General features: G+C 40.5%; 1 protein-coding gene across 1 annotated transcript in view; it reads right to left on the reverse strand.

Annotated features, from left to right (window-relative positions):
• LOC135209288 (FK506-binding protein 5-like) overlaps positions 1–26879 on the reverse strand; it is a 259760-nt gene that overhangs the window by 25583 nt on the left and 207298 nt on the right. The window contains exons 10-12 of the mRNA XM_064241996.1: positions 26304–26405; positions 11712–11854; positions 3539–3559 (exon numbers count right to left, since the gene is read on the reverse strand). Coding sequence (XP_064098066.1) covers positions 3539–3559; positions 11712–11854; positions 26304–26405 — 266 coding nt within the window. The remainder of the gene's footprint in view (positions 1–3538; positions 3560–11711; positions 11855–26303; positions 26406–26879) is intronic.

A 26879-nucleotide genomic window follows, 5' to 3' on the forward strand; every position in this document is an offset into this window, starting at 1 on the left:
TGTTCCTCCAGTTTACAAAAAAGGTCCTAGAAGAAGAGCCAGGAAATTATAGACCAATCTGTCTCACGTTGGTCATTTGTAAGATTTGAGTCCATAATTGCAAATCAAATTGTGGATCACATCGATAGAAACAACTTGTTAAACTGCCAACACGGTTTCAGACAAAAGAGACCCTGCCTGTCAAACCTCTTGGAGTTTTTTCATAACATGCTCGGTATTTACAACAGTAAGAGAGCAGTAGATATACTCTATTTAGATTTCCAAAAGGTTTTAAACCAAGTTCCACAAAAGAAACTAACACACAAAATTTAAGAGCTTTAGGAACTGTAGGAGAAATAGCAGACTGGACCGAAGACTGGCCAACTAATAGAAAAGTCATTATAAATGGTGAAGAATCAGAATGGGGAGATGTGACAAGCAGAGTTCCTCTGGGTTCTGTCCTTGGCCCGCTCATTTTTTATTTACATTAATGACATTGATATAGGCTTAACTAGCAGGATAGCCAAATTTGCAGATGACACAAAACTAAGTGTAAATGCACCAGATACAGTGGAAAGTTTAAAAAATTATCTATGAAAAATAGGAGAATGATCAAAACGATGGCAAATACCTTTTAACCTAAATATTTAGTGTTGGTTAGGCAATGGGATCTTATGTTTCTAATATGAAAAACTTCCCAAATTTTTCACAAGAGGGAATCAAATTAAATTAAGAGTAAATTTTGTCAGAATTGTCCTTCTCTAGTTTGGTTTGCATACTCACGTCTTCAGCGGCCTATTCAAGGAATCTTTGCTTAGATGAGAATTTTAAAGAGGGTTGATAAAGTTCCATTTCCACACTTTGGTTAACATTTCATCCATTGGTTTGGTATTCATTAAATGTTGTTTATCAACTTGCCCAAGTAATGTCTCATGCCAACCCTGAATCTAAACTAGAATAGATTAATCCTCTTCTCATGGGCCAGCTTAAGGCTTATACTCAGATATACATACAGCTGCTGATGCCTTGATGATCGTCATTCCATCAAAGCTTGACTGGGATCAGAAACAGAGCTCATTGACAATCTAATTCTAAAGGGTGAAGAGGCATGTAATTAAGAATTACCCTTCATTATACACTATTAAGGATCAAAATCATAGTCAAGAGCTGAGCATGGATCATAGGTTGATAGATAAGGTAAGGAAGGGAAGAACTGAGTTTTAGAACTACCACCTGGGGCTATGGCATAGGTTGGTTCTAGGTGGTTGCTCTCTGAAGCCATCACCTAACAACAAGGTGCTTGGAATCTATGGGTCTTCAGATACAGACTCACAACATTTCAACAAGTATCTATCTGGTAAAAATCAGGGGAAATTGTATATGGTCACGGCTTGACAAAAGGTTTGAACATTAGTAGGTACCACAGGGAAGTTTATCTGAAGTGGGTTGGTAAAGTGTTGGGAAGTTGATTGGTCAGTTATCTGCTTTGGTCCCAATACGCAGTCTCTCAAGCATCTCAACAGTCATCTTTTCCTGTTTTTGCTGAGGTGCCAGGCACCAATTCTCCATTATTCAGCCTCTGAAAGATATGAGATTCCTACGAAAACATTCAGGGAAAGGAAGTGCTCTATTATGTGGAAAACTTTAGAGGAAACTTAACCAATGGTTTTCAGGAGATGTGTTGATCTCTGGACCTAATATAAGGGTCAGATGTGAAAGGGCACTGTTTTGAGTAGTCTTACATATACTGCCTATAGATGACACCCTCAAAGAGATGGCTAGACACATGGAAAGGTCATTATGATGCCTTAGAGGGAATTTCCACCTTCACTATGAATGTTAATTAAATCTGTTCTTTTCATTATCCTTTATCCCATGGTTTTCCTGCCTGAACTTCCATGTAACATTCATCTATCCCATCCCTTTCTCCAAGATTTCCGGGCTTTCTTCCAATATGTCTTTGATCTGCTCCTTCCCAATCAGTACTGATTTGCTACCAACTCTTCCTCATCCTTTCTCATCACATCCTAAGTGTTTTTTCCAGCCTCCTGAGAAAACATGTCGCCAACAATGAATATTCTTTCAAAATCTCTCCTATTTTCCTTATCAGTGACCTTGTTTTAAACTACACAAAATAATACAAGACCTGTACCATTATAATCTTCTCTTTTCTACAGATACAGCAATTTGTATTTACCAGCAACACATCAAGGCCCATAATGTTGCTACTCTCTTTGTTAATGCTCTCTACAATCATGCTTCACAGTCCAGTGAGTTGTCCCAAGTAACAGAAATGCTCTACCTCGTCTATGACCTGCCCAACTATCACAAGAGCATTCTCAAGTCCTCTCCTCTTCATCTGTTCTCGAAAGCATTACAGACACTAAAAATCCTTAGGCCAAGGGCACTTTGAGTATCTCCAATTACATACTATGATAAATAGACCAGGGATGTGCTGATCATTGAGATACCTTCAGGCCAATAAAATTACTACAAGCCATTACTCCTCTCCAGGTCTTCTATGTTGGGGTGCAAGGTTTTGAGGTATCTGTTTTCTAATTTTCAATATTTGGATGATGAGCATGATGCTCCATTATGCACTTCTCAAGCAGTCATCATCATAACAATGGTTTTGATGCATAAATCCTTTATACATGAAAAAAGCTTGATACTTCACTTTGGATTCATCAGGGGTAGATGTTGTTTACCTATCCATTCACTTATGGCAGTATCAATTATTAATAGGACCTAGTTTACTCTGTCTAACTTGTTGTCTGTGTCAGGTTTACTACTATACTTTGCAATGCAGTGTTGTCCAAACATTTTCGCCTATTGTACCCTTTATTACCTTCTCCTACTGTTACGTAACCAACAACCCCCTCCCCCCCCTCGCCCACCATGGCTGACCAAACTCAGTTTTATTTAGGCGGATAATCATGCAAATAGTATATTATTATGAAAAGACTGCATTATAGGAGTGTTGGTCAATAAATTCAAATTTATTACACAAATAAAAAGGATGATTTAATAACAAAATGCTTGAAATTACTTACACAACTTAATGTGAGATGTGAGGCTGATGTTCACTGATGGGATGATGTTCTGTTGTGTGTGTGTGTGTGTTGTGTGTGTGTGTGTGTGTGTGGTGTGTGTGTGTGTGTGTGTGTGTGTGTGTGTTCCTTGTTTGTTGCACGTACCCGTACATGATCTATGTTGTGTACCCCCAGGGGTACGCGGACCCCAGTTTGGACAACACTGCCTTAATACATAGTAACTAAAGAAAGGTAAAGAAAATTATAAACCAGTTGAACAACCACGAAACATGAGAACAACCCTACAGACAAATAGTAACCAAAGTCTACAAAAATCTGTCTTGAATCTACCAATTAAAAATTAAAATAAAAAGGGTTTTATCAATCTTTCGGAAAACTTACTGTCTTTGCTTTCTTAGATGATGATTCCTCTGTCCCTTCTTTGTCATCTTCTCTCTCTCTCTTCTTTATCTCAATATCCTCAATGTCTTTTTTTGGAACCTGCTTTTTGCTCTTTCTCCTCAGACTCTCTTCTTCTTATTTTCTTTCTGGAACAGAAAAAAATAAGCATTTGTCACATTACAAAAGATACTAAATAATCAGGTGCAGAGTACATCAAGAACCTTTAGAACTAACAAAGCCCAACCTGCATACAAGAAAGGGCAGCAAGAGCTAAAAGAAAGGTGGCATCAACGTTCTTAAGTGAAGCCTTATCAAAAGGCTCAAAATGAGATTATAAAAATGATGTTATTATGATATAACAAAGTTTCATGGTATACTTCCTGGCAGGGTAATTAATTGTAGCTATATTCTCTGTTCGCACTGGCAGAATTTTCAAAAAACTCCCCGCGGCAACCGCTAGATCACTGGTAGTTCAGGTGATCGCCACCCCCGCTCCCGTGGCGCTGGTGCTCGAATCATTCCCATTTTCGTCAGATTTTTCTCTCTGAACCCTGTCTCCTGAGGGGAGGTGGGTGGGAATTTAATTATATATACCTGCCAGGTAAGTATACATGAAACGTGTTATATCATAATAACATCATTTTCATGTATGACACTTACCTGGCAGGTATATATTATAGCTGATTGACACATTTGGAGGTGGGTCAAAGACAGCAACATTGTAAGAGTTTAAAAATTTAAAATTTAAAACTACTCCTTAGATTCCTTACCTGCTAAGGTAGCTGACTTCAGCATTCCTGCCTCTTAGCCTGCTAAGCCTTAGTAGCTTCCAACTAGGACGTGACCTATTAGTTGATGAAGCTAATTACAAGGGTGTCTGACAACTGGACGGGACCAATTTGTTGACAGGAAAACCCAAAAAAACCCTAGCCCTCTCTTACCACGGGCATTCATGCTAGGATAAGTTAGACCACCTGAACCACACACAACACTAACCTAACACACTACACTTCACAGACTGAAGAGGAGGAAATCACCCTCTCAGACAACCGTAAAACAACACCACTTCATTAAAATACCTAGCATGTTAGTAAGTTATGGGGTGGAAACTCCTTTGCCCAATACTGCTCCTGAGGATACATATGGACCCAACGTTTGACAATTGTCAAACGTTGTTTTGACGTTTCGTAAGGTAATGACTTGCAAACACTGAATTAGTCCTCCAAAACGTCGCTTCAATTAAATCTTTGAGGGCCATATTCTTTTTAAAAGCCGCCCAACGAAGTAGCTACTGCTCTCACTTCTGTGCCTTAACCTTAAGGATGCCGAAATTTTCTTCTTGGCATAACATATGAGACTCTTTAATTAATTCCCTAAGGAAAAAGGCAATAGCATTTTTGGTCATTGCTCTGCTAGGGTTCCTTCACGAGAGCACCACAGTGATTCTGAAGTTCCTCTAATCTTACTGGTTTTATCCAAATAATAGCGCAATGCCCTTACTGCAAAGAACTATCTCTTGTTTCCTGTCCTACTAGATCTGAAAGACCCCTAATTTCAAACGACCTTTGGACCTTGGCCATGGATGAGCTGGATTCTCGTTCTTGGCCAAGAACCCCTCCTGAAAAGAGCAAACCGCTTTGTCATGTTTCCAACCAATATGTTTGCTAATTGCGTAGCTCACTCACTTTTAGAGCTGTGGCCAATGCCACCAAAAAGATGGTCTTTTTTTGTGATATCTCTCAACGAAGCTTGATCCATCGGTTCAAACTTACTAGTTCCTAAAAATTTCAGGACACATCGAGATTCAGGACGGAGCTCTGTATTGGGGGCTCCTTCCTTTTTGTTGGCAAAAGACCTTATGAGGTCTCTCAGATCTAGATTATTTGTAATATCTAGACCTCTATGTCTAAATACAGAAATAAGCCAACATACTCCGATACCCTTTAATCGTCTGAGTTGACAATTTTATTTCCTTCTTTAAGTATAAAAGGAAGTCGGCAATTTGAGTCAGAACGGGTACTGGATGAAGAAAATCTTCCGACTCTTGCACCACTTGCGAAAGATTCCCCACTTCGCCTGGTACAACTTAATAGTAGAGGCTCTTCTAGCTCCGGCCACCGCTCTGGCCGCCTCTCTAGAAAACCCCCTCGCTCTGACAAGTCTTTCGATAGTCTGAACGCAGTCAGGACCGAGCGAGGGTGGGTGTTCTTGTGGTACCTGTGAAGTGAGGCTGTTTGAGTAGATCTACTCTTGCTGGAAGTGTCCTTGGTACATCTATTGTCCATTCCAGTACCTCTGTGAACCAATCTCGGCCGGCCAGTATGGAGCTATGAGAGTCATTCTTGTCCCTTGACTCTCCCTGAACTTCTTCAAAACCTTCCCTAATATCTTGAACGGGGGAAAGGCGTAGACGTCTAGCCCCGTCCAATCTAGAAGAAAGGCGTCTACTGCGACTGCTTGACGGTCTGGGACTGGAGAGCAATACGTCGTCAATCTCTTCGTCATTGCTGTCGCAAACAAGTCTACCACTGGGCGACCCCATAATCTCCACAGACTCTGGCATACTTCTAAATGAAGCGTCCATTCTGTTGATAGAAGTTGACCTTCCCCTGGTCCAACAGGTCCGCTCTCACATTCTTCTCCCCTTGAATTGAATGAATCTGGTGAGCAAGGGTTACGTTTTCCTTCTCTGCCCTAAGAAGATCTCCTCCGCAACTTGCAAAGAGAGATTGAATGTGTCCCTCCTTGTTTGCGGATGTACGCCAGAGCTGTGGTATTGTCCGCGTTGACTGTACCACCTTGTTGCGAATCACCGCGTTGAACTCCTTCAAGGCCAAGAAAAATCGCCTCATCAGTTCCTTCCTGTTTATATGCCAAGCCGTTTCCTCCTTGCTCCAACGACCTGAAACTTCTTGAAGTCCGAGAGTCGCTCCCCAGCCTGCGTCGATGCGTCTGAGAACAATACATGGTCTGGGTTCTTTTGCTGGAGAGACGCTCCCCTTGCTAACTTCCCCGAGTTAGCCACCACTTTAACTCCTCTTTGATCTTGCGAGGAATTCGAAACAGGAAGGAATCTGGTTGCGATTTTCTTGGCCAGACTTGGTTCAAAAAATTTGTAGGGGTCTCATGTGAAGTCTTCCTAGAGAAACGAACCGTTCCAGGGACGAGAGTGTCCCCAGTAAGCTCATCCACTCTCGTGCTGAACATTGTTCTTTCTCTAGAAAGGCTTGCAATTTCCGGATGCACAGATCTTGTCTGGGAGACGGAAGGCCCGAAAAGTCCACTGAGGAGATCAATAATCCCCCAAATAAACTAGCTCCTGAATGGTGTTCAAATTCGACTTTCTAAGTTCACGAATCAACGCCTAACTCTTTCGTTACTGTTAACGTCATTTCTAAGTCCTCCAGACATTGCTTTCCTTGATTGGTGGCTCTTATGAGCATTCGTCTATGGTATAGAGACACTCTTATTCCTAGAATGTGTAGCCACTTGGCCACGCTCGCCATCACTCTTGTAAAAACTTGTGGGGCTGTGCACAGTCCAAAACAGAGGGCTTTGAACTGAAAAACCCTGTTCTGGATCACAAATCTCAGGTACTTCCTGGATCTTGCATGAATTGGGATATGAAAATATGCGTCTTGAAGGTCCAGGGTGACCATCCAGTCCCCTGGACGTACCGCTGCCAGTACTGAATCGGTCGTCTCCATCGTAAATTTTGTTGTTTTCTCCACAAATAAATTGAGTTGACTTACGTCCAGTACTGGTCTCCATCCCCCCGAGGATTTTGCTACTAAAAACAGCCGGTTGTAAAATCCCGGAGATAAGTGATCCAGAACAGGTTCTATTGCTCCTTTCTTGAGCATAGAAAGAACTTGTTCTTGTAGTGCTTCTTGTTTCACTGGATCGCTGTAGTGAGCTCCCAGCTCTCTTGGCGATGTCGTAAGAGGTGGTCTCTTTAGAAAAGGGATCTTGTAACCTTCTTTTGCCACCTTGACTACCCAAGGCTCTGCTCCCTTTTCTTGCCAAATCTCCCAAAACTTCTGGAGTCTGGCACCTACTGATGTCTGAAGGACTTGCTGTTCATTGTTTAGTACTGGGTTTCGAACCCCTCTTGGACGGAGCTCTTCTTGCTCTGAAAGCCGGACGAGAAAAGGACTTGCCTCGAAAGGGCTGAATAGCTTGCCTTGATTCCTTAGGGGTCTTCTTAACTACCTTGTGGGTAAAAATTTTCCTTACCGAGGAAGTTAACAGATCCTGCGTCGCCTTCTGAGTTAGGGAAAGCGAAATATCCTTGATAATATCCGCAGGAAACAATTGCTCAGAAAGTGGGGAAAAAAGCAATTCAACGGATTTCTGGGCGTTAGAAACGCCTTAGCAGCAAAAAGGCAGCCTAGGAGTGACCTTTCTTTAAACACTCCTGCGGTGAAAAGAGATCTAATTCATTCGTTCCATCCCTTAAGGCTTTGTCCATGCAGGACATATACTGCTTGGGAGTTGAGAAGCCGTTGCTTCATTATCTTCCACTGTTCGTTCCCACAGAGCTCCCAAGGACCAATCCAAAAATTAAAAACCTCGAAGGTCCGGAAAATCCTTTCAAGAGATGGTCTAATTCTGATGGAGACCACCACACTTTGGCCGAATTCAAGGCATGTCTGCGGGAACTGTCAACAATGTTGGAAAAATCCCCTGGGAGGAGGCAGGCACTCCCAGGCCGAGATTTTTCCCCCCCCTGTCGCATACCAAATTCCGGACTTCGATGCCAATTTGGCAGGAGGGAAGAGAACACAGTCTTGCCCGCTTCCCTCTTTTCCTTCAAACCATGTATCAATTCTTTGAAGCGCCTTCTTAGCCGTAATCGAAAATTTCATCTTCAAAAACGAGGACTTCTTCGGAGTTTTGTTCTTGAGAATTGAGAAGGGGAGATGTTGGAGCTGCAGGCTGAAAATCCCCTCCAAAAAGTGAAAGAAGGCAATTCGTCAATTTCTTATAATCTGAAGAAGGTGCTTCACCTTCTTTTCCTTCCTCAGATTCTAAGTCTTCTATTTCCTCTTCCGCCGAAGACACATCCTGTAAACCAGGTCTTGCTGCAGAAAATCTTCTCCAACCTCGCGGAAGAAAACGGCTCCTGCCGCCTGCGTCCTGCGTCCTTCTGAGCTCCGAGGTTTGCGTCCTCGTCCTGTTCCGGAAGCTTGCGTCCTGCGTCCTGCTCCGGAAACTTGCGTCCTGCTTCCTGTTCTCGTAACTTGCGTCCTGCGTCCTGCTCTCGTAACTTGCGTCCTGCGTCCTGCTCCCGTAACTTGCGTCCTGCCCGAGACTCCGAAGCCTGACGAGAAGTAGGCCAACCATCATGCGTCCTCTTAGACGACTTGACTGGGAGAGATGCGTCCTTACGCCTCGTAGGAGGAAGTTCCGAAGTTCCCCACGATTTAACCAAATCAGCTAACCTTCCTTGCATCTCTTCAAGGAAGTTCCTAGTCTCTGCTTCCTGGCGGGAAGTCTGAGCAACCGGAGAACGACGACGAGACGTATCATCAACACGAGAAACTCGATCTTGAGTCCTACGATAAGGAGAAGATATCGGAGAGACTGCTCCGTATTCAGACTGAGAGAGCTCCTATCCCGCCCAGAAAACCGTCGTACTCTGAGGCCTTGCGTCTTGTCTTGACTTAACGGATTCTCCTCCTTTTAATCGGAACCACCTCTTCCTCATCACTAGAAAGAGAAAATCTCGGACTACTCCCCACCGTTTCTTTGCGGGTAACGTTCATCTTGAGAAGACGTAGGTCTATGCGTCCTCTTCAGAGGAACGCGACGCTTGCCGCATAACACGCCCATAACCACCTAACCTGCCTGACGCAGCACTATCTGTCGAGGACTTTCTCAGTGTCGCCTTTTCTCTATGACGCACTGCTGCAGCCTGGGACGCAACAGGACTGCCTGAAGGACGACTGATCGTAAGGGACCCCCTCTCGCCTCCCTTCGACTGTCGACATGCCTTCTCCCTTGGGTCTGGGAGCTTGGCAGAGGCCTAGGTCCTAGGAGCACGAGTGAGACGATCAACTGACACTTTCAAACGTACCCACTTTGTCTGTAAGACGCTGAATCTGATCGCCCATGGACGCAAGGGCGGGCAAACACTTTCACAATATTAGTATCCTCAGAAACATGCAGCGGGTGGCGCAGGACGATACCTGAGGAGGAAGGATTAACAACTTCTACTTGGGAAGAAGGGGGAGACATACCAGAACAGTATTCAAGGCCTTACTAGAAGAACCTGACCTCTCACTCTTCCGAGACACCGATCTTCTTACTCTATCCTTTTCAAGTCTCTCAACATATTTGGTGAAAGTCTTCCATTCTTTCTCATTTAAACTTTCACACTCATTACATCTATTATCCAATACACAAAACCTCTCTACACTTCTTACATACTGTGTGAGGATCTACCGAAGCTTTCGGCAGTTCACCTTACACCCTTCATACACACTCGAAATACTATACCAGAATCAGACATTATAATAACTTCCAATTGCGATTGCCAATCCAACTTTCCAATACGATACCCAATAAAGCATCCAAGTACAGCGAAAGTCAGCTAACGAGTTTCGAATTCTAGCAGGGAACCAACAACGATGTTGCCGGTTCAGTGGCAGAAAAAAATCTGACGAAAATGGGAATGATTCCAGAGCACCAGCGCCACGGGAGCGGGGTGGCGATCACCTGAACTACCAGTGATCTAGCGGTTGCCCGCGAGTTTTTTGAAAATTCTGCCAGTGCGAACAGAGAATATAGCTATATATATACCTGCCAGGTAAGTGTCATACATGAAACCTGAATGACTATGTCTAACTTTCATCATAAACCATGATAGGAAGATTGAAATTTACAGTACAAAAGATAAAAAAACATCTTCAAACTTTAAATTATGAGCAACATTCCAGTCAGCATGATGCACAACTGAATTCAATGTTAAGCAAAATCCCTTGACCACTGTGAGAGAAAACTGTTTTGCATAACTTAGATACTGGCAAAACTTAAATCAGGATATCTGTGTACCTAATCAACTCAACCAATTCACATACATCACTATCACTCTCTCCCAAATGGATGATACGTGAGCCAGCAAACGCACTGCTAAACTACCAAATAATGTCTTTGGAGAACGTGTCAAATTTGAACCAAACGCGGTTGAGAGAGGTGGTAAAGGGAACAGACCTTGGTCTTGAGACAAGCCTTGGTTCCCTGTCCACGGAGAAGACCAACGGTACCAGGGACCCCAGAGGGTAGGATACAGACAGATGCTAAGGGTCCAACACCTCTCTCACAGGGGAAACCAAAAAAAGTCAATCAATGTGGAGTGCAGGATCATCTCACCCTGATATATATGGTGAAATTTCTAACCATAACATAAGAAAATTTCTCAATTACCTATTATTTTTCTCCTGAATCACATAGGGAGCAAAAGAAGGTGGAGCAGGAGAGAGAGAGAGAAATTAACATAGGCTGTCAGGTAGGAGGAGAAGCAACACAGGAAGAAAAAGGAAGACTGAGTAAGCTTATGGTGTGCCCTAATTAATTGTTTAAGCAATCTATAGGACTAATATCTTTCAAGATTTCACAAAATTTTCATCCTCTCATCAGATCACGCCTTACTATCTTTAGATCAAGAAAACCACACTCATGCCTCAACAGCTAGGCTAACACACATGGCCATCATGCACAACTGAAAAATTCAGTTTCCACAAACTCTTTCTTATGCAGATTAATGCTTTCATGTCTGCTGGTTGTAGCTGCTATATGGCAAAAACAGAAAACAAGTACAATACCATAAAGGAGAAAGTCAGCAAGAAATAGCCAGCATTATTAGTACTAATACTGATTCACACCATCTGACAAGGATGTAAACATTCCAATGCCACTAGGTGGGAAACAGGTGACTACAGAGATAGTTTTAGCAGGTTAGCCAAGCGTTATTTTGTTTTTGTTTTGAATGCCAATTGCACCTAATGGTGCCAAGATATAAGCTAACTTTAACAGTAGGTAAGATTCATACCAAATAATATTCTTTATCAAATGAATAGTTTGATTACAGATTGAATCACACATAGAAAAAGAAAATGTAACAGTGAAAATATATCCACAGAACGGCTGAACAGGTTACTCTGTTGTGATATTTTGCAAAACATAATGTATTGTATTTCAATACAAAATACATCTTCTTTATGAGGTCCATTTCGATGGGATGCCAGTATTACTACAATATAGAAAAGAAGAATGTTCATTTACTCAGAAACTTACCTCAATTTCAGAAATAAAATCTACCATGTTTGAGTAATGGCTGTAGGAACGACAGTGGGGCTTAACAAAGTTTACATTGGCAAAGAACTTCTGATCGCAGCATATGCAATAATAGTTAATCTTCTTTACGATGTGATTTAACCCTAAAAGTAAGAGAAAGACAATGAGGGGATATGCATAAAATATAAATACTGAATGAGAAAAAAGCATAATATTGTACAAAAAACAAAAGTTATAAGTTAAAAAAACAAAAGCTATAAATTAAAAGCAGACTGGAGTTTTCTTTTATGTAAATTCTGAAACCTGATAAATTTATGAGTGAGGTTATGCAAATTCTGAACTTTGCAAACTTAGCAAATAGCTGATATTTTATAAGTAAAAGATTAAATACAGGTTTACATTCCTTATCTGAAATCCTAACAATTATATTTTTATTATAAAATATGGTTTTATTTATACTTACCAAGAAATTACATAGCAAAGAATTTCTAAGTACATACCCGTAGCTAAACTTTGAAAAGCATGGTAGTGATTCCTTAGTTTTGGTGAAGGTCAGTACCCCCACCCATTACTGGGGGAATGGGTAACAACGCACCAAACTAGCTCAATTTATTTATGCTTTATCATCCTAGAGGGGGGAGGAGAGTGGGCTACCATTTTGTAATTACTTGGTAAGTATAAATAAAAACCTCTTTTATTATAAAAATATAATTTTTTATTTAAAAAAAAACTTACCAAGTAATTACATAGCTGATTCCCATACTGCTAGGAGGTGGGATTTATGCAAATAAAAAAAATTTGCTAGCATTCTACCAGTTAAGAGAGCTATAGCAGTCACGCAGTATTGACTGAACAAGAAGACATTGGTTCAAAAGTAGGACCAGACAACCATTTCAGGACTACCTACAGATTCCAGGAAACTTGCTGTGTTTCCTTGCGTTTGGATGTGTCGAAAGACTTAATCAGGTCTGTTAAGTCTTGGTTAGCAGACAAGTCTAGACCTCTATGTGACAAGTCTAGACCTCTATGTAAGAATACAAAACCTTACAGAACCTAGCATGGCTCTGTATCCTTTAATAGTGGAAGAAAACAGTCCTCTTGACTTCCTCAGATATAAAACAAAATCGGCGATCTACATTACAGATGCTCAAAAAGAAGAGACTTTATTTCTTCTACAACATGATCTGAAAATGGCCCATTTATTTTGGTAGACGTTAGATGATGACTGGCACCTACATTTAAAGATCGCTTCTGCAGCCGACTTTGTAAAGCCTTTTGCTCTGAGGAGTCGGATGACAGTTTGAACCCTGTCAGAGCTAGAGTGGACAAGCCTTGGTGATACCTCATTATGTATGGCTGTCTGAGCAGTTTTTGTCTTTGTGGAAGTAACTTGAGGAAATCTGCTAACTGACTGATAAGGTTTGGGAACCATTCTCTGAGTGGCCAGAATGGCACGATGAGGATCATCAAGAAGTTTCTGTGGGTATGAAACTTCCTGAAACTTCCCTGATCATACCCAACAGAGGAAATACATGAAGTTCCTTGTTGGACCAGTCCAGGAGCATTGCATCCACCGCCCATGCCGATAATTCTTTGCGATAGTGAAGAGGTCCATCATCAGTCTTCCCCACAACTTCCAGGGGTCCAGGCGAACCGCTGGATGCAGAGTCCACTCCATAGGGATGACCTGATTAGAACGGCTCAGCTGGTCTGCTAATACATTCAATCTCCCTTGAACAAACCTTGCTATTAACTTTGTCTGGTTCTCTACAATCTCACATAAGAAGATCCTCTCGCTGCCTTGCAGGGAGAGAAGGAGTGGATTCACACTTGTTTGGAAATGTATGTGAGGGTTGTCATGTCCGAGTGAATGGCTACTGTTCTGTTTTGGACTTTCCCTGCAAATGCTTTTAGTCCCAGGGTTATGGCTTTCAATTCTTTTAGATTGATATGCCAGGTCTTCTGTTGTTCTGTCCACAATCCAGAGATTCTCTGTTCCCTATCAGAGCTCCCCAGCCTACGTCGGATGTGTCTGAATAGAAAATGAGATCTGGGTTCAAAGGTGAGAGGGACTTGCCTATTAGAAGACTTTCTTTGATCTCCATCACCAGAGATGTTCTTTGATTCCCTGCAGAATCTGGAACACAAAGTCATCCAAGAATTCCTCCCTTGTTCCATTTCGCCCTAAGAAAGAACTGGAAGATTCTCAGATGCAACCTGCCTAAAGGGACAAATTGCTCTATGGAGGACAATGTGCTGAGGAGGTTCATCCAATCCCTGGCTGAGTGTTCTGGGAGAGACAGGAATTTGTCCACTGTCTGAAGGCAATACTCTACCCTTTTGAGGGCTGGAAAAGCCTGAAAAAGAACTGAATCCAGGGTCATCCCCAAATAAACTATCTGTTGGGATGGGACTAGTTGAGATATTTGACGATCGATCAGAAGATCTAACTCCTGAGCCACAGTTAAGGTCTTCTAAAAGTCCCCCATGCAGCATGACTTCGACTTTGAGTGAAAGATCCAATCATCCAATGGAAGCATGGATCCCTCGGATCCCACTGGATGTATGGATCCCTGGTATGCCACTGGAAGAATGGATCCCTCAGATTCCACTGGACGCTTGGATCCATTAAATCCCACTAGATGCTTGTATCCGAAGACACTTTAATTCCTTGGATCCCACTGGATGCATGGATCCATCAGAACCACTTGGATCCACCTGGATCCCTGTGGATGCCCAGATCACACTGATAGCTTGAACCCATTGGATACTCTTAGGGCTTGGATCTCACTGGGCACAGAGATCCTGCTGCGTGCTTGGATCCACTGGGCACTCAAATCTACTAGAAGGTCGGATCCACTGGGCGCTGGGATCCAGAAAATGTCATCAGTGCCTATTGTTGTTTGTTTGTATGGATTTTTTACATTGGACGGAACCAGTGGTTATTCAGCAATGGGACCAACAGCTTTATGTGACTTCCGAACCACGTCGAGAGTGAGCTTCTATCACCAGAAATACACATCTCTCACTCCTCAATGGCATGACCGAGAATCGAACAAGCAGCCACCAAGGTGGCACGCCAACACAATACCGACCAAGCCACTGAGACACCACCATAGTTCACCCTGTGGGATCCGATCACTAGAAGACAAAAGAATGCACATCCTATGGATACCCTAAGTATCTCTGCTATTGGCGGCTGAAAGGAATCTTCAAGCTTTAAGATTCCTTCTAGCCGCCAATAGCAGAGAAGCACTGCACCCCCCGACCAATGAAAACTCAGCTAGCGGGATAACCCCCGCTGATCTCCCGTTTTATAAAATTAGGTGTTAGCGCCAAAAAAATATCTTCATCAGTACTCAAAAGCCACAGCCTTGAAAATATCCTGGTTGAATCCAGAAGAAATGTCGGCATAAAATATTCACTTAGATTTGTATTAATCTACGGACATTGTAACACCAGATTCCATTATCTATATATTTCGTAAATTTAGTTTATCTTGACTTTTCATGTTTCCAATAGGTGCATTATTCAACCCACCTCCAAATAGTACTGAAAAGGCCGTAATAAGAAGAATAAGAAAAAGAACTTCTAAACAATAAATGCAGCTGAAGCAGCAATCTCACTTCAATAGACATGCTTGAAAGAGGGACTTCTACCTAAATACAATAATAATAATAATAATAATAGACCCAACAACGAACTAAGTGACAATACCGCAGAAGACGACAGGAATGATGAGCTCCCAAATAACGACACATGAAGAAACATGGAAGTAAGTAACAGAGAGGACGGAATGGATGGAAAGATCAGACAATGGATGAAGCCAGATACAAAAAGAACAAAGATCCCCTCCATGAAAGCCTACAACACAATTAACTAAGGGGACGAGAAAACGAGCGAGTCAATGAAATGATGAGACTAATACACACCTCCAGTATCAAAGAAACAAATACAGTCACTTCTCATTAATGCAAGGGTACGTTCCTGGGGAGAGCGCACGTCAATTAAAAAGTCGTTATTTAAACATATTTTTCCCATATAAATATCAGTAATAAGGGGGTTACGTTTCCTGGACTTGGGGAACTCTGTACTGCATTATTAATATAATAATACCATGTAAGTCAGACAAAAAAGATAAACAGACAAAATCTTTCGCCTTATTAATAAATAAACAAATAAACAAAGTCTTTCGCTCTATAATAAAATCCAGTACAACAAGGTCTTTTGCTTTATTAAAAAATATATACAGTGCACTGTAACATGTCTTTGTTTATGTCGACAGCTGTTGTCTACAGCGCACGCCACCCTGTGCCTTGGCTTTCCCTCCTCACCCGTCATTATCTTCTAATTCTTCTGATTCTTTTTCTTGTTTTTTTTTTTTCTACTGTGGTCTTGGGTTTTTCTTGCAAAATTGATTCAGTTTGGTCTGTGATGCTGATGCGCGGTGATTTGAAAACAACGCTCAGGCACCAATTCGCGTTAATTTTTGCATTTTTTGTTTTTTAAACATTTTCAAATACTTTCTAGCTCATGTTAAATCAAAAATGCGTTAAATAAACATGTGTTAATTGAGAGGTGACTGTAACCTAGCATATGCAGGAACAAGATCAGTATTGAAACTACAATGGGGGATACACACTAACACACCATCACCCAAACAAATGAAATCAAAACATTAGCCACCTTGGAAAAGGCACCTGGAAAAAGAAACCATGGTGATGAAGATCTGACTTGATTAAACTGAAAAGAGATGCAGAAAAGAAGCTAAAAGAAGGTAAGAAAACAAGGGAGGAACTGAACGAGAAATACAAAGTTACAGGAGAAGGGACTAAATAACACAAAAGATATAAAACAGAGACTTAAAGGGGCTGGCCGGCTAATGCCATTTTTTAAGGACAGAACTTTGATATTCATACCACTTAATAAGGTGACTTGGGACACTCCAAACCGCATATTATTTTTGCCTCTGACCTTCGGTTTTGTGACGCCAGGGGCGATTTATCCCGAAAATAACCACCTCTATCTCCTCCCTTGATATTTATAAGAACCTGGGATTACTACCATATACAGACCTGATGTAGACCTCCAATCAAATGAGGAGTTTTTTTTCTAAAAGTCATTTTTTGCTAGATATGAATTTTTCGTTATGGTAAAAAAAATAAACCCTATAAATCAGGGAAAAAATGTATAAAAAAAAGACGAAACAAAAATTGGAAAAAAGGGCTTGATTTGATTGTTCTATAATGTCTTTCTGACTTAAATACCATATTCAGTGTTATAGCGTTTTAAAACTAAGTGAGAAGATAGACTTTGAGATCAAATAAGTATAGTTTTGAGATACGGGCGTTCAAAGTTTTCCTTCGTATTTTTATAAAGACAACATTAATAAATAACGATTATTATGAATGTATATTTCTTTTTTGTGTATTAATAAACCAAAACTACGTTATTTATCATAATTTAATCATCAAATGATGATCCCTTTGCTCATATATCGTAGCCTGGGCACTGCGTCAGGCAAGATGGGGCACTCCTTCCTACGCAACTCTCTCTCTCACCTTCACTAACTCGGCGTTATTGCACGAATTTTCTTCTTCAATATGTTAGCAAGATGTTTTCCTTGTATTTTCCTCTTTGGCATGATGAAATTCTTGCCGAAACAGATAAACAAACGTAAATGCAAGAGAATGTCAGAGGTGAAACTCGAAGGGGTACTCTCTTTTTACAAAGACAATCTTCATAAATCATGATTATTATGAATTTCATATTCCTTTTTGGGTATTAATAAACCAAGACTATGTTATTTATCATAAATGAAGATCCCTTTGCTCAAAGATCGTAGCCTGAGGCACAGTGTGACGTGTGCGTCAGGCAAAGACAGGGGCGTTTACTTACTATGCAACCCTCCCTCTCTATCTTCACTAACTATGCTAATATCGCGTATATTATGATATTCTGTAATCATATTAGAGCAAATTTTCTTCATCTGTATGTTTAGCGAGATGTTTTGCTTGTCTTTTCCTCATTGGCACGATGAAATTCTTGCTGAAACAAAGATAAACATATGTAAAAGCAAGCGAATGTCAGAAGTGAAACTCGAACGTGTCGACTACTTGAGGGTTGTGCTCACACTGAATCGTGGTTGAACAGTGGTAGCTGACTGACTTCCCTTCTGCGACTCATGGAATCTCTACAGATGCCATTGCTCAATATTTCTTTGACAATAATTATCAAAATTTTCGATAACAGAAGAAATATTCCATTTTCTTGAACAGATCAATGTTTTTGGCTTATTGAGTTACGTTTACTAATTACCCTGTAACTACAAAAGTAAGAGGAATTTTTACGAAATATTTCGTATACGTATTCTCAATTGCCATATGAAGCTCCATGAATTTTTTCATGACTTTTCATTTTTCGCCCTATACCCCCATATATAAGGGTTCTGGCCAGCTCCCTTAAAGCCAAAGAACACAAGATCCAACAGTACATGAACAGGAATAAAAGATACCAACAGAACCAACCAACTCTTTGGAACCAACCAGAAAAAACTATACAGACAACTAAGAGGGGAAGACAACCACCACAAAATTCCTGAAGCTGAACCGATAAAGAGATTCTGGGAAACCCACATGGAAAAGCATCCAGTACGTATTACACAATAAACACGCAACATGGCTCCAGGAAGTCAAGGCAGAAGGAAATGGGGAGAATAAAACAAGATTTTCACCGAGATCACAACAGACACAATCAGACACCAAAAAAGAAATGCCCACTGGAAAGCCCCAGGTTTCCAATGAAGTCCACGGCTCAAAAACTTCAAGATCCTACACCCATGAATAGCAAAACAACCTTCCGCATTTTATCACAAACCACCATGCGCCCAAATGGATGACAACAAGGAGAACATCCTTGGTACAAAATGACAAGAACAAGGGAAATACGTATAGCAAGCAACTACAGGCCTATCACCTACCTAACAGTAATGTGGAAGTTACTAACAGGTATAACCAGTAAAAGGCCATGGAACTACCTAGACGATACAAACACCATCCCATGCCAACAAAAAGACCGCATAAGGAAGTGTAAGGGCACAAAAGACAAGCTCCTGGTAGACAAAATGGTAATGAAGAATAGTAATAGAAGGAAAACCAACCTAAGTATAGCATGGATTGACTACAAGAAAGCCTTTGACATGTATACACAAACATAGCTTATAGAATGTTTGAAAATATATGGGGCAGAGGAAAACGCATCAGCGTCCTCAAAATATAATTGTGCAACTGGAATACAGTACTTACAAGCTCTGGGATAAGACTAGGAGAGGTTAACATCAGGAGAGGGATCTTTCAAGGAGACCTCACTGTCCCCACTACTCTTCTCAGTAGCCTTGATTCCCATGACAAAGTGTACTACAGAATATGGATGCTGGGTACCAACTCAAGAAAGGAGGCAACAGAATTAACCATTTGATGTTCATGGACAACATCAAGCTATGTGGTAAGAGCATCAAGGAAATACGCAAATGCCTTAATCCAGACTGTAAGAATTGTATCTGGGGACATCAGAATGAGCCTGAATAGAAAATGTACCTTGTTTCAACATACAAAAAGGCAAAGTAACCAGGATTGAAGCAATAAAGCTACCAGATGGGAATAGCATCAAAAACAAAAATGGGACAGGATACAAATACCTGGGAATAATAGAAGGAGAGGATATAAAACACCAAAAGATGAAAGGACACGATCAGGAAAAAATATATGCAAAGACTTAGGGAAATACTCAAGTCGAAACTCAACGACGGAAATACGATGAAAGCCATAAACACACGGGCAGTACCAGTAATCAGATACAGCGCAGGAGTAGTGGAGTAGATGAGGGCTGAATTCTGCAGCATAGACCGAAACTAGGGAAACACATGACAATACACAAGCCACTACACACCCAATAAACAAATACAAGACAGACTATACATAAACATGAAGGAGGAGGATAGGAACTACTAAGCATAGATGGACTACGTCAACATCAAGAACAGAGCACTGGGCAATGTCTGAAAGCCAGTGAAGACAAGTAGCTAAGGAGTGCATGGGAAGGATGATAAGAGTAGACAAAGACCTAATATACAGAAACAGGAGAATGACAAACAAAACTGAGGAACGGCACAACAATCCAATGCACAGACAGTACATGACAGACTAAAGGCCTGGCCACCGATGTAACATGGCAATGGCTGGAGGGGAGAACTTGAGAAGGAAACAAAAGAAATGGTAACTGCAGCACAAGACCAGGCCCTATAGAACCAGATGTGTCCAAAGAACTATAGATGGGAATAAAATCTCACCCATATGGCACGAAGTGTAATATGAAAACAAAGACCATAAACCACATAGCAAGCGAATGTCCAGCACTTGCACGGAACCAGTACAAAAAGAGGCAAGATTCAGTAGCAAAAGCCCTCCACTGGAGCAAGTTGCAGGAAAAATCCGCTACCTTGCAGTAATAAGTGGTACGTACACCAACCTAAGAATGAATGATAAAAAAATGATCAAGCAAAGATCCTCTGGGACTATGGTATTACAACAGATGTGGTGATACGTGCCAATAGACCAGACGACATTGTTTGACAAAATCAAGAAAGTATCGCTCATTGATGTTACAATACTATGACATGAGAGTAGAAGAGAAATAGAGAGAAAAGATAGATTAGTATCAAGACCTGAAAATAGAAATAAGGATATGGGATATGCCAGTGGAAATTGTACCCATAATCATAAGAACACTAGGCACAATCCCAAGATCCCTGAAAAGGAACCTGGAAAAACTAGATGCCGAAGTAGCTCTAGGACTCATGCAGAAGAGTGTGCTCATAGCAACAGCACACATAGGAAGAAAAGTATTAGTCCAAATAAAAAGCACTGTTTGTTCATGAAAAGGATTTCAGAACAAAGAGAGACAGAATAAAGAATTTCTTAAAAGTGATTGAGAAGACTGCTAAAAATAGATCAGTCGGTCAGAAGGGGGAGAGAAGAGAGAAATATGTTGTCAGTAATCTTTACATACTCGTATATTTTTACCAACCATTTATTTATTTTTTTAAGGTTAATGTATTAAGCTGGTCAGAAGGGGGAGAGAAGAAATATGTTGTAGTATGTAATCTTCACATACTCCTATATTTTTACTGACTATTTATTTTTGGGGGGGTAATGTATTACTCTAACTTTTCAATGAAATTAAAGTAACTTTAATAGTATTAAAAGTTAATTTAATACTTAGGGTGCATGATTAGGGTTATAGATTACATTCTGGTTAGAGGAGCTGACAAAAGCAATGCCACAAACTGTAAAGTGATCTTGGGAGAAGCATGTGTTAAACAGCATAGGTTGATAGTGATGCATTTTAAAATGAGAGGTAGGAAACCAAAGAAGAGAAAGAGAGGATCTAGAATTAAGATTTGGGACCTTAAAGGAGAAAAGGGGGATCAATTTAGGAGGACTATTTGAGAGAGAAGTCTGGAAAGGGGGAAGGTAGAATTTAGACAGGGCAAAACAGTGGAAAATATCTGGGCAGACATGAGATAAATATGTGTGGGGGAAGCAGAGGAACTGGTGGGAACAACCAGCGGATATGGAGTGTCGAGAGGAGAAAAGTGGTGGTGGAATGGAGAGGTGCAAGAATCAATTAAAAGAAAATCAAAAGCATTTAAGGACTGGAAAGTAAGGCATACACAGGGTGCAGAAGTAAGGTACAGAGAAGAGGAAAGAGGTAAGGAGGGTAGGTATGGCTATTGGAAGGGCAGCAGAGCAGTTGAATGAAAGACTAGGAACAAGAAAAAGAGAAAAGGATATCTATAAGATTTCAAACTTGAGGAAAAGGCACAGACAGGATAAGGATAATTTGGTGTCATCAAGGATAGTGATGGAAATATATTGCATAGGGATGAAGACATTAAGAAGAGATGGCAAGAGCATGTTGAACAACTTTTAAATACTGAAAATGAGAGAGAGGAGACAGAGGAAGCACAGAGGGTGGAGGAACCAGTGATGGAGATACAGGATACAGAAGTGAAGAGAGCATTAAGGAAAATGAAGAATGGTAAATCACCAGGTACATTGGGGTTCCAAGTTGAAATGATCAAATTACTAGGCACAGAGGGGGAGAAATAGATACTGGATCTATAAAAGCTATATGTAAAGCAGAAGAAATGCCAAGGGACTGGGAGAGTCTAATGGTATATCATACTATATCATACTATAATGGGCATAATGTCTGTCTGTCTGTCATTCAATCACGGCCAAACGGCTAGTCAGATGGGCATGAAATTTGGCAAGGTTATGGTGGGGACCCCTAAGATGGTTTGTAATGGGGTTTCATCCAACCTACCCCCCCTCCTTTGTAGGGGGTGGGGTTGAGAAGGGATTCCCTGAAACGGAGCGGTTTCTGGCCGTGAAACGAGGCTGGTTATTCCTGTAAACTTAAGTTACTTTACAAATTTTCATACATAATTTCTGTACAACTTCCACGGAGAAAGAAGCGAATATTTCAGCTCAGACACAATAGAAGATGAAAATTATCATCAATATCCGCAAGATTTTTTGAATAACTTAAATCCATCGGGACTGCCAGTGCACAAAATAACGTTGAAGAAGTACTGCCAGGTAATGTTGCTTCGGAATTTCGATCCTGCCAATGGACATTGCAACGGAACGAGGTACACCGTTATGGAGCTAAATTCCCACGTCATCGAAGCAGTGATAGCAACGGGCCCTCACACCGGCAAACATCTGTTCATCCCCCGGATTCCTCTGAAGCCTTCGGACAACCAGTTTCCGTTTCAGTTACGGCGTAGGCAGTTTCCCATCAACCTGGCCTTCTCATTCACTGCAAACAAGTCACAGGGCGCCAGACTTTGGACCGTGTTGGTGTGTTTCTGCCGTCACCCATGTTCATGCATGGCCAACCGTATGTGGCGATGAGCAGAGCAACTGACTCTGCCAACTTGAAATTAAGTTGTGGACAAACTGATAATATTGTGTACAAAGAGGTTCTGTAGTAGGTATGTATAAAAATAGCCCTTATTTTAATATTGCTGAACAAATAGTACATATAAATTTTTCACTTCTGCACCCGTATTTTATCACCCATCGTAGATGGATAAGTTTGCTATAATAATAATAATTATACTATAATGGGCGTAATGTCTGTCTGTCTGTCTGTCATTCAATCACGGCCAAATGGCTGGTCAGATGGGCATGAAACTTGACAGGGATATGGTGGGGACCCCTAAGATGGTTTGTAATGGGGTTTCATCCAATGTACCCCCCTCCTTTGTAGGGGGTGGGGGTGAGAAGGGATTCCCTGAAACGGAGCGGTTTCTGGCCGTGAAACAAGGCTGGTTATTCCCGTAGACTTAGTTACTTTACGAATTTTCATGCATAATTTCTGTACAACTTCCCCGGAGAAAGTCGCGAATATTTCAGCTCGGACACAATAGAAGATGAAAATTATCATCAATATCCGCAAGATTTTTTTAATAACTTAAATCCATTGGGACTGCCAGTGCACAAAATAACGTTGAAGAAGTACTGCCCGGTTATGTTGCTTCGGAATTTCGATCCTGCCAATGGACATTGCAAAGGAACGAGGTACACCGTTATGGAGCTAAACTCCCACGTCATCGAAGCAGTGATAGCAATGGGCCCTCACACCGGCAAACGTCTGTTCATCCCCCGGATTCCTCTGAAGCCTTCGGACAACCAGTTTCCGTTCCAGTTACAGAGCAGGCAGTTTCCCATCAACCTGGCCTTCTCATTCACTGCAAACAAGTCACAGGGCCAGACTTTGGATCGTGTTGGTGTGTTTATGCTGTCACCCATGTTCACGCATGGCCAACTGTATGTGGCGATGAGCAGAGCAACTGACTCTGCCAACTTGAAATTAAGTTGTGGACAAACTGATAATATTGTGTACAAAGAGGTTCTGTAGTAGTTATGTATAAAAATCACCCTTATTTTAATATTGCTGAACAAATAATACATATAAATTTTTCACTTCTGCACCCGTATTTTATCACCCATCGTAGATGGGTAAGTTTGCTAGTATTTATAAAAACAGAAGGGAGATGTCATGGATTGTGGTAACTACAGGGGAATTAAACTAACAGAGCATGGATTGAAAGTTTTAGAGAATACTGGACGAGAGATTGTAAAGATCGGGAAACAGCAGTATGGATTCATGACAGGAAGAGGGACGGTGTTTGTCATCTTCATAGTGAGACAACTACAGGAAAAGAGGCATACTATAGAATCCCAAGAGAAGTGATGTTTTGGTGTTAAAGGAAAAGGAAAGTCTCAGAAAAGTTGGTTGGGCTGGTCGACATGATATATAAAAGAACAACCACAAAAGTGATAACAGCAGTTGGGGAAACAGAAAACTTTGAAGTTAAGAGTTTCAATGACACCAAGGGTCAGGGTCAACATTAAACCCATTTTTGTTTGTGCTGGTCATGGATGTATTGAGTGAAGAGATCAGGAATGAAGAGCTATGGGAGTTACTGTACACCGATGATCTGGTGATTACTGGTGAAAATGAGGAGGACCTACAGAGAAGAGTTGGAGAGTGGCAGGAGTCTTTAGAGAGGGGTGGCTTAAAGGTAGATAAAACAGGTTTTGCTGAGCCGTAGGGAAGATAGAGACAGAATAGTAATACAAGAAAGAAGAGGCTCGATTATAAAACAGGCAGAAAAGTTTAAATATATACTTAGGATCTACTTTAAGCCAAGAGGGAGGATATGAGGCTGAAGTTGACAGTAGGATAACAGCTGCATGAGGGAAGTGGAGAGAGAGGTAGCTGGAGTGGTATGTGATAAGAAAATGCCAATCAAGCTAAAAGTCAAGATATATAACACAGTGATAAGACCAGTGTTAATGTATGGAGCAGAAACATGGGCTCTAAGAAGAAAAGAAGAAATAAAGCTTGAATGAACAGAGATGAGAATACTGTGGTTGATTATGGGAATATCGCTGCTTGAGAGATTGGGAAATGATGAAATAACAAGGCCAGGCTTAGTAAAGATTACAGTGATAAGAGAGTCACAATTGAGATGGTATGGGCATGTGTTAAGGATGGATGATGAGAGAGTGAGGAGGGCTTGGGAGGAACCTGTTAGAGGATGAAGATCAAGAGGGAGACAGAGAATTAGATGGCGAGATTAAGTGAAGGAAGATATGGAGAAAAGAGGTTTGGTAGAGGATGACGCCTTAGATAGAAGGCAGTGGAGAAGGCACATCAGGCAACCAACCCCTTAATGTAAGGAAAGAAGATGATTAGGATCATATTTAGTGTTCAAACTCTAAAAGTAGGCATTTATTAACATTTTTACAGATCGCACTCAACTTACACAAAAATTCCCCTTGTGCAAAGGGGTCTGGAACCTAACCTCCCGTAAGTTCGGGGTATTACTGTATAAATGTAAATTTGCTACCGTATCAAAATATGAAAAACTCTAATCAGACCATTAATAACAAAATAATATAGTGTCCTAAGGACTAAGAGCTTAAAGGCTGAAAGCTTGAAGGCTACCCGAAATCTGCAATAATTCTTCACCAACAGGCGAATTTAAGAACACAGCTGCCATTACCAATCGGTATTATATACCCGAACATCGAACTCGCAGCCACCGAGGTGACAGGCAAAAACCATACCAACCACGCCAATAAGGCGCTTTTATACCCGAACATCAACAGAAAAAGAATTACCCCAACATCAGCAGAAATAGAATGAAGTGGTCTGCAAGTAGTTCTTGGTATTTGTGTTGGTGGACAGGACCTGTCGCCTGCACTAAATCTGTGAAGCATTACCCACGAATTTTTTAATCTTCAAGCTGCCAAGGCAAGAAATTGTTAGCTAAGTAATTACTGGGTAACTGACTTATATAATTTTTTTTTTAATATTTTTAACAACCAATCTGGAATATAAATTTATGTAATTTAAAAAAGTTAATTAAATATTGTGTCAGTAATCATGCTTAATTTTGGGGTTCATGCTTTAGTTTCCTCCTTCATTCTTCTTCCACGTGATCTACAGTGAATCTTTCAAAACATTTCATACATATTTATTCCTCATAGAATTTTTTACTGTCATTCTTATATATAATACTATCTGTATCATTAGTAATAATATTTATTTCATTCTTTTAATTTGTATAACAAAAGTCATTATTTGATGGACCAAAACTATTAAAAGAGTATTGCTATATATTTTTGAGTTAGTGTACCTGTATTGTTAAACTCATTAATAAACAGATTAACCTTACTACCTGCATTACCACATTACCAAGGGCCTAATATTCTCCAGCATATTCAAACCGTTCAACAAAAACAAAATATGTGCATTGATCATTCTGAAAGTATGGTAGTACTGTAATTTGCTTTTCTGTACTTTCCAGTTTCATTCGCCAATAATTTGTTTAAAAGTAGTTGTATCAGCTGATAATAAAAAAGAAAAATTAACATAAAAATGTTGAGTCTCTGGCCAGTAACTAAAATGCATCCTAAATGCAAGATATCAATTCCATTAAACTAAACTCACCAATAGGTGTATTGTCAAAAGGAGGTAGCTCTTTGTTGAGATCAAGATCAGGATATTTTTCTTTCAGTTCTTTCAGATCCTGGTCACACTGCTTGTAAATATCTAGGAGGGAGAAAAAAAAAGGAATTCAGTAATCAAATACTCTGAGAGCACTTACCTTTAAAAGCACAGATATATAAACTCATCTAGTTTTATTTGTTTAAAAAGTGATTTTGTTTACATTGCCAATTATTTGTTAATAAACTGATTAACAATAAATTTCTAACATGGATGATAAATACTAATTAATAAATTTGAATATGTATCCAAATGACTACTAGAACTTCAATAAACTTCAATGCTCAGCTGGATTACCTAATTAATTTATGAATATATTTCATATTATTCCCTCACATGTATGTATAAATCCATATACTGCATGTGAATTACTTCCTATATTATATATAACGACTTTAATTATCATGATCAATACTGCAATTATTTATTTAGGTACAGTTTGCATCTTGATACATATACGATATAGTAAGTGAACATGAATACAGCTCAAATGAAAATCATAAATCATTTCTTGGTAAA

Source organism: Macrobrachium nipponense, chromosome 37 (genome assembly GCF_015104395.2).
Source record: "Macrobrachium nipponense isolate FS-2020 chromosome 37, ASM1510439v2, whole genome shotgun sequence".
NCBI classification, from domain to species: domain Eukaryota; kingdom Metazoa; phylum Arthropoda; class Malacostraca; order Decapoda; family Palaemonidae; genus Macrobrachium; species Macrobrachium nipponense.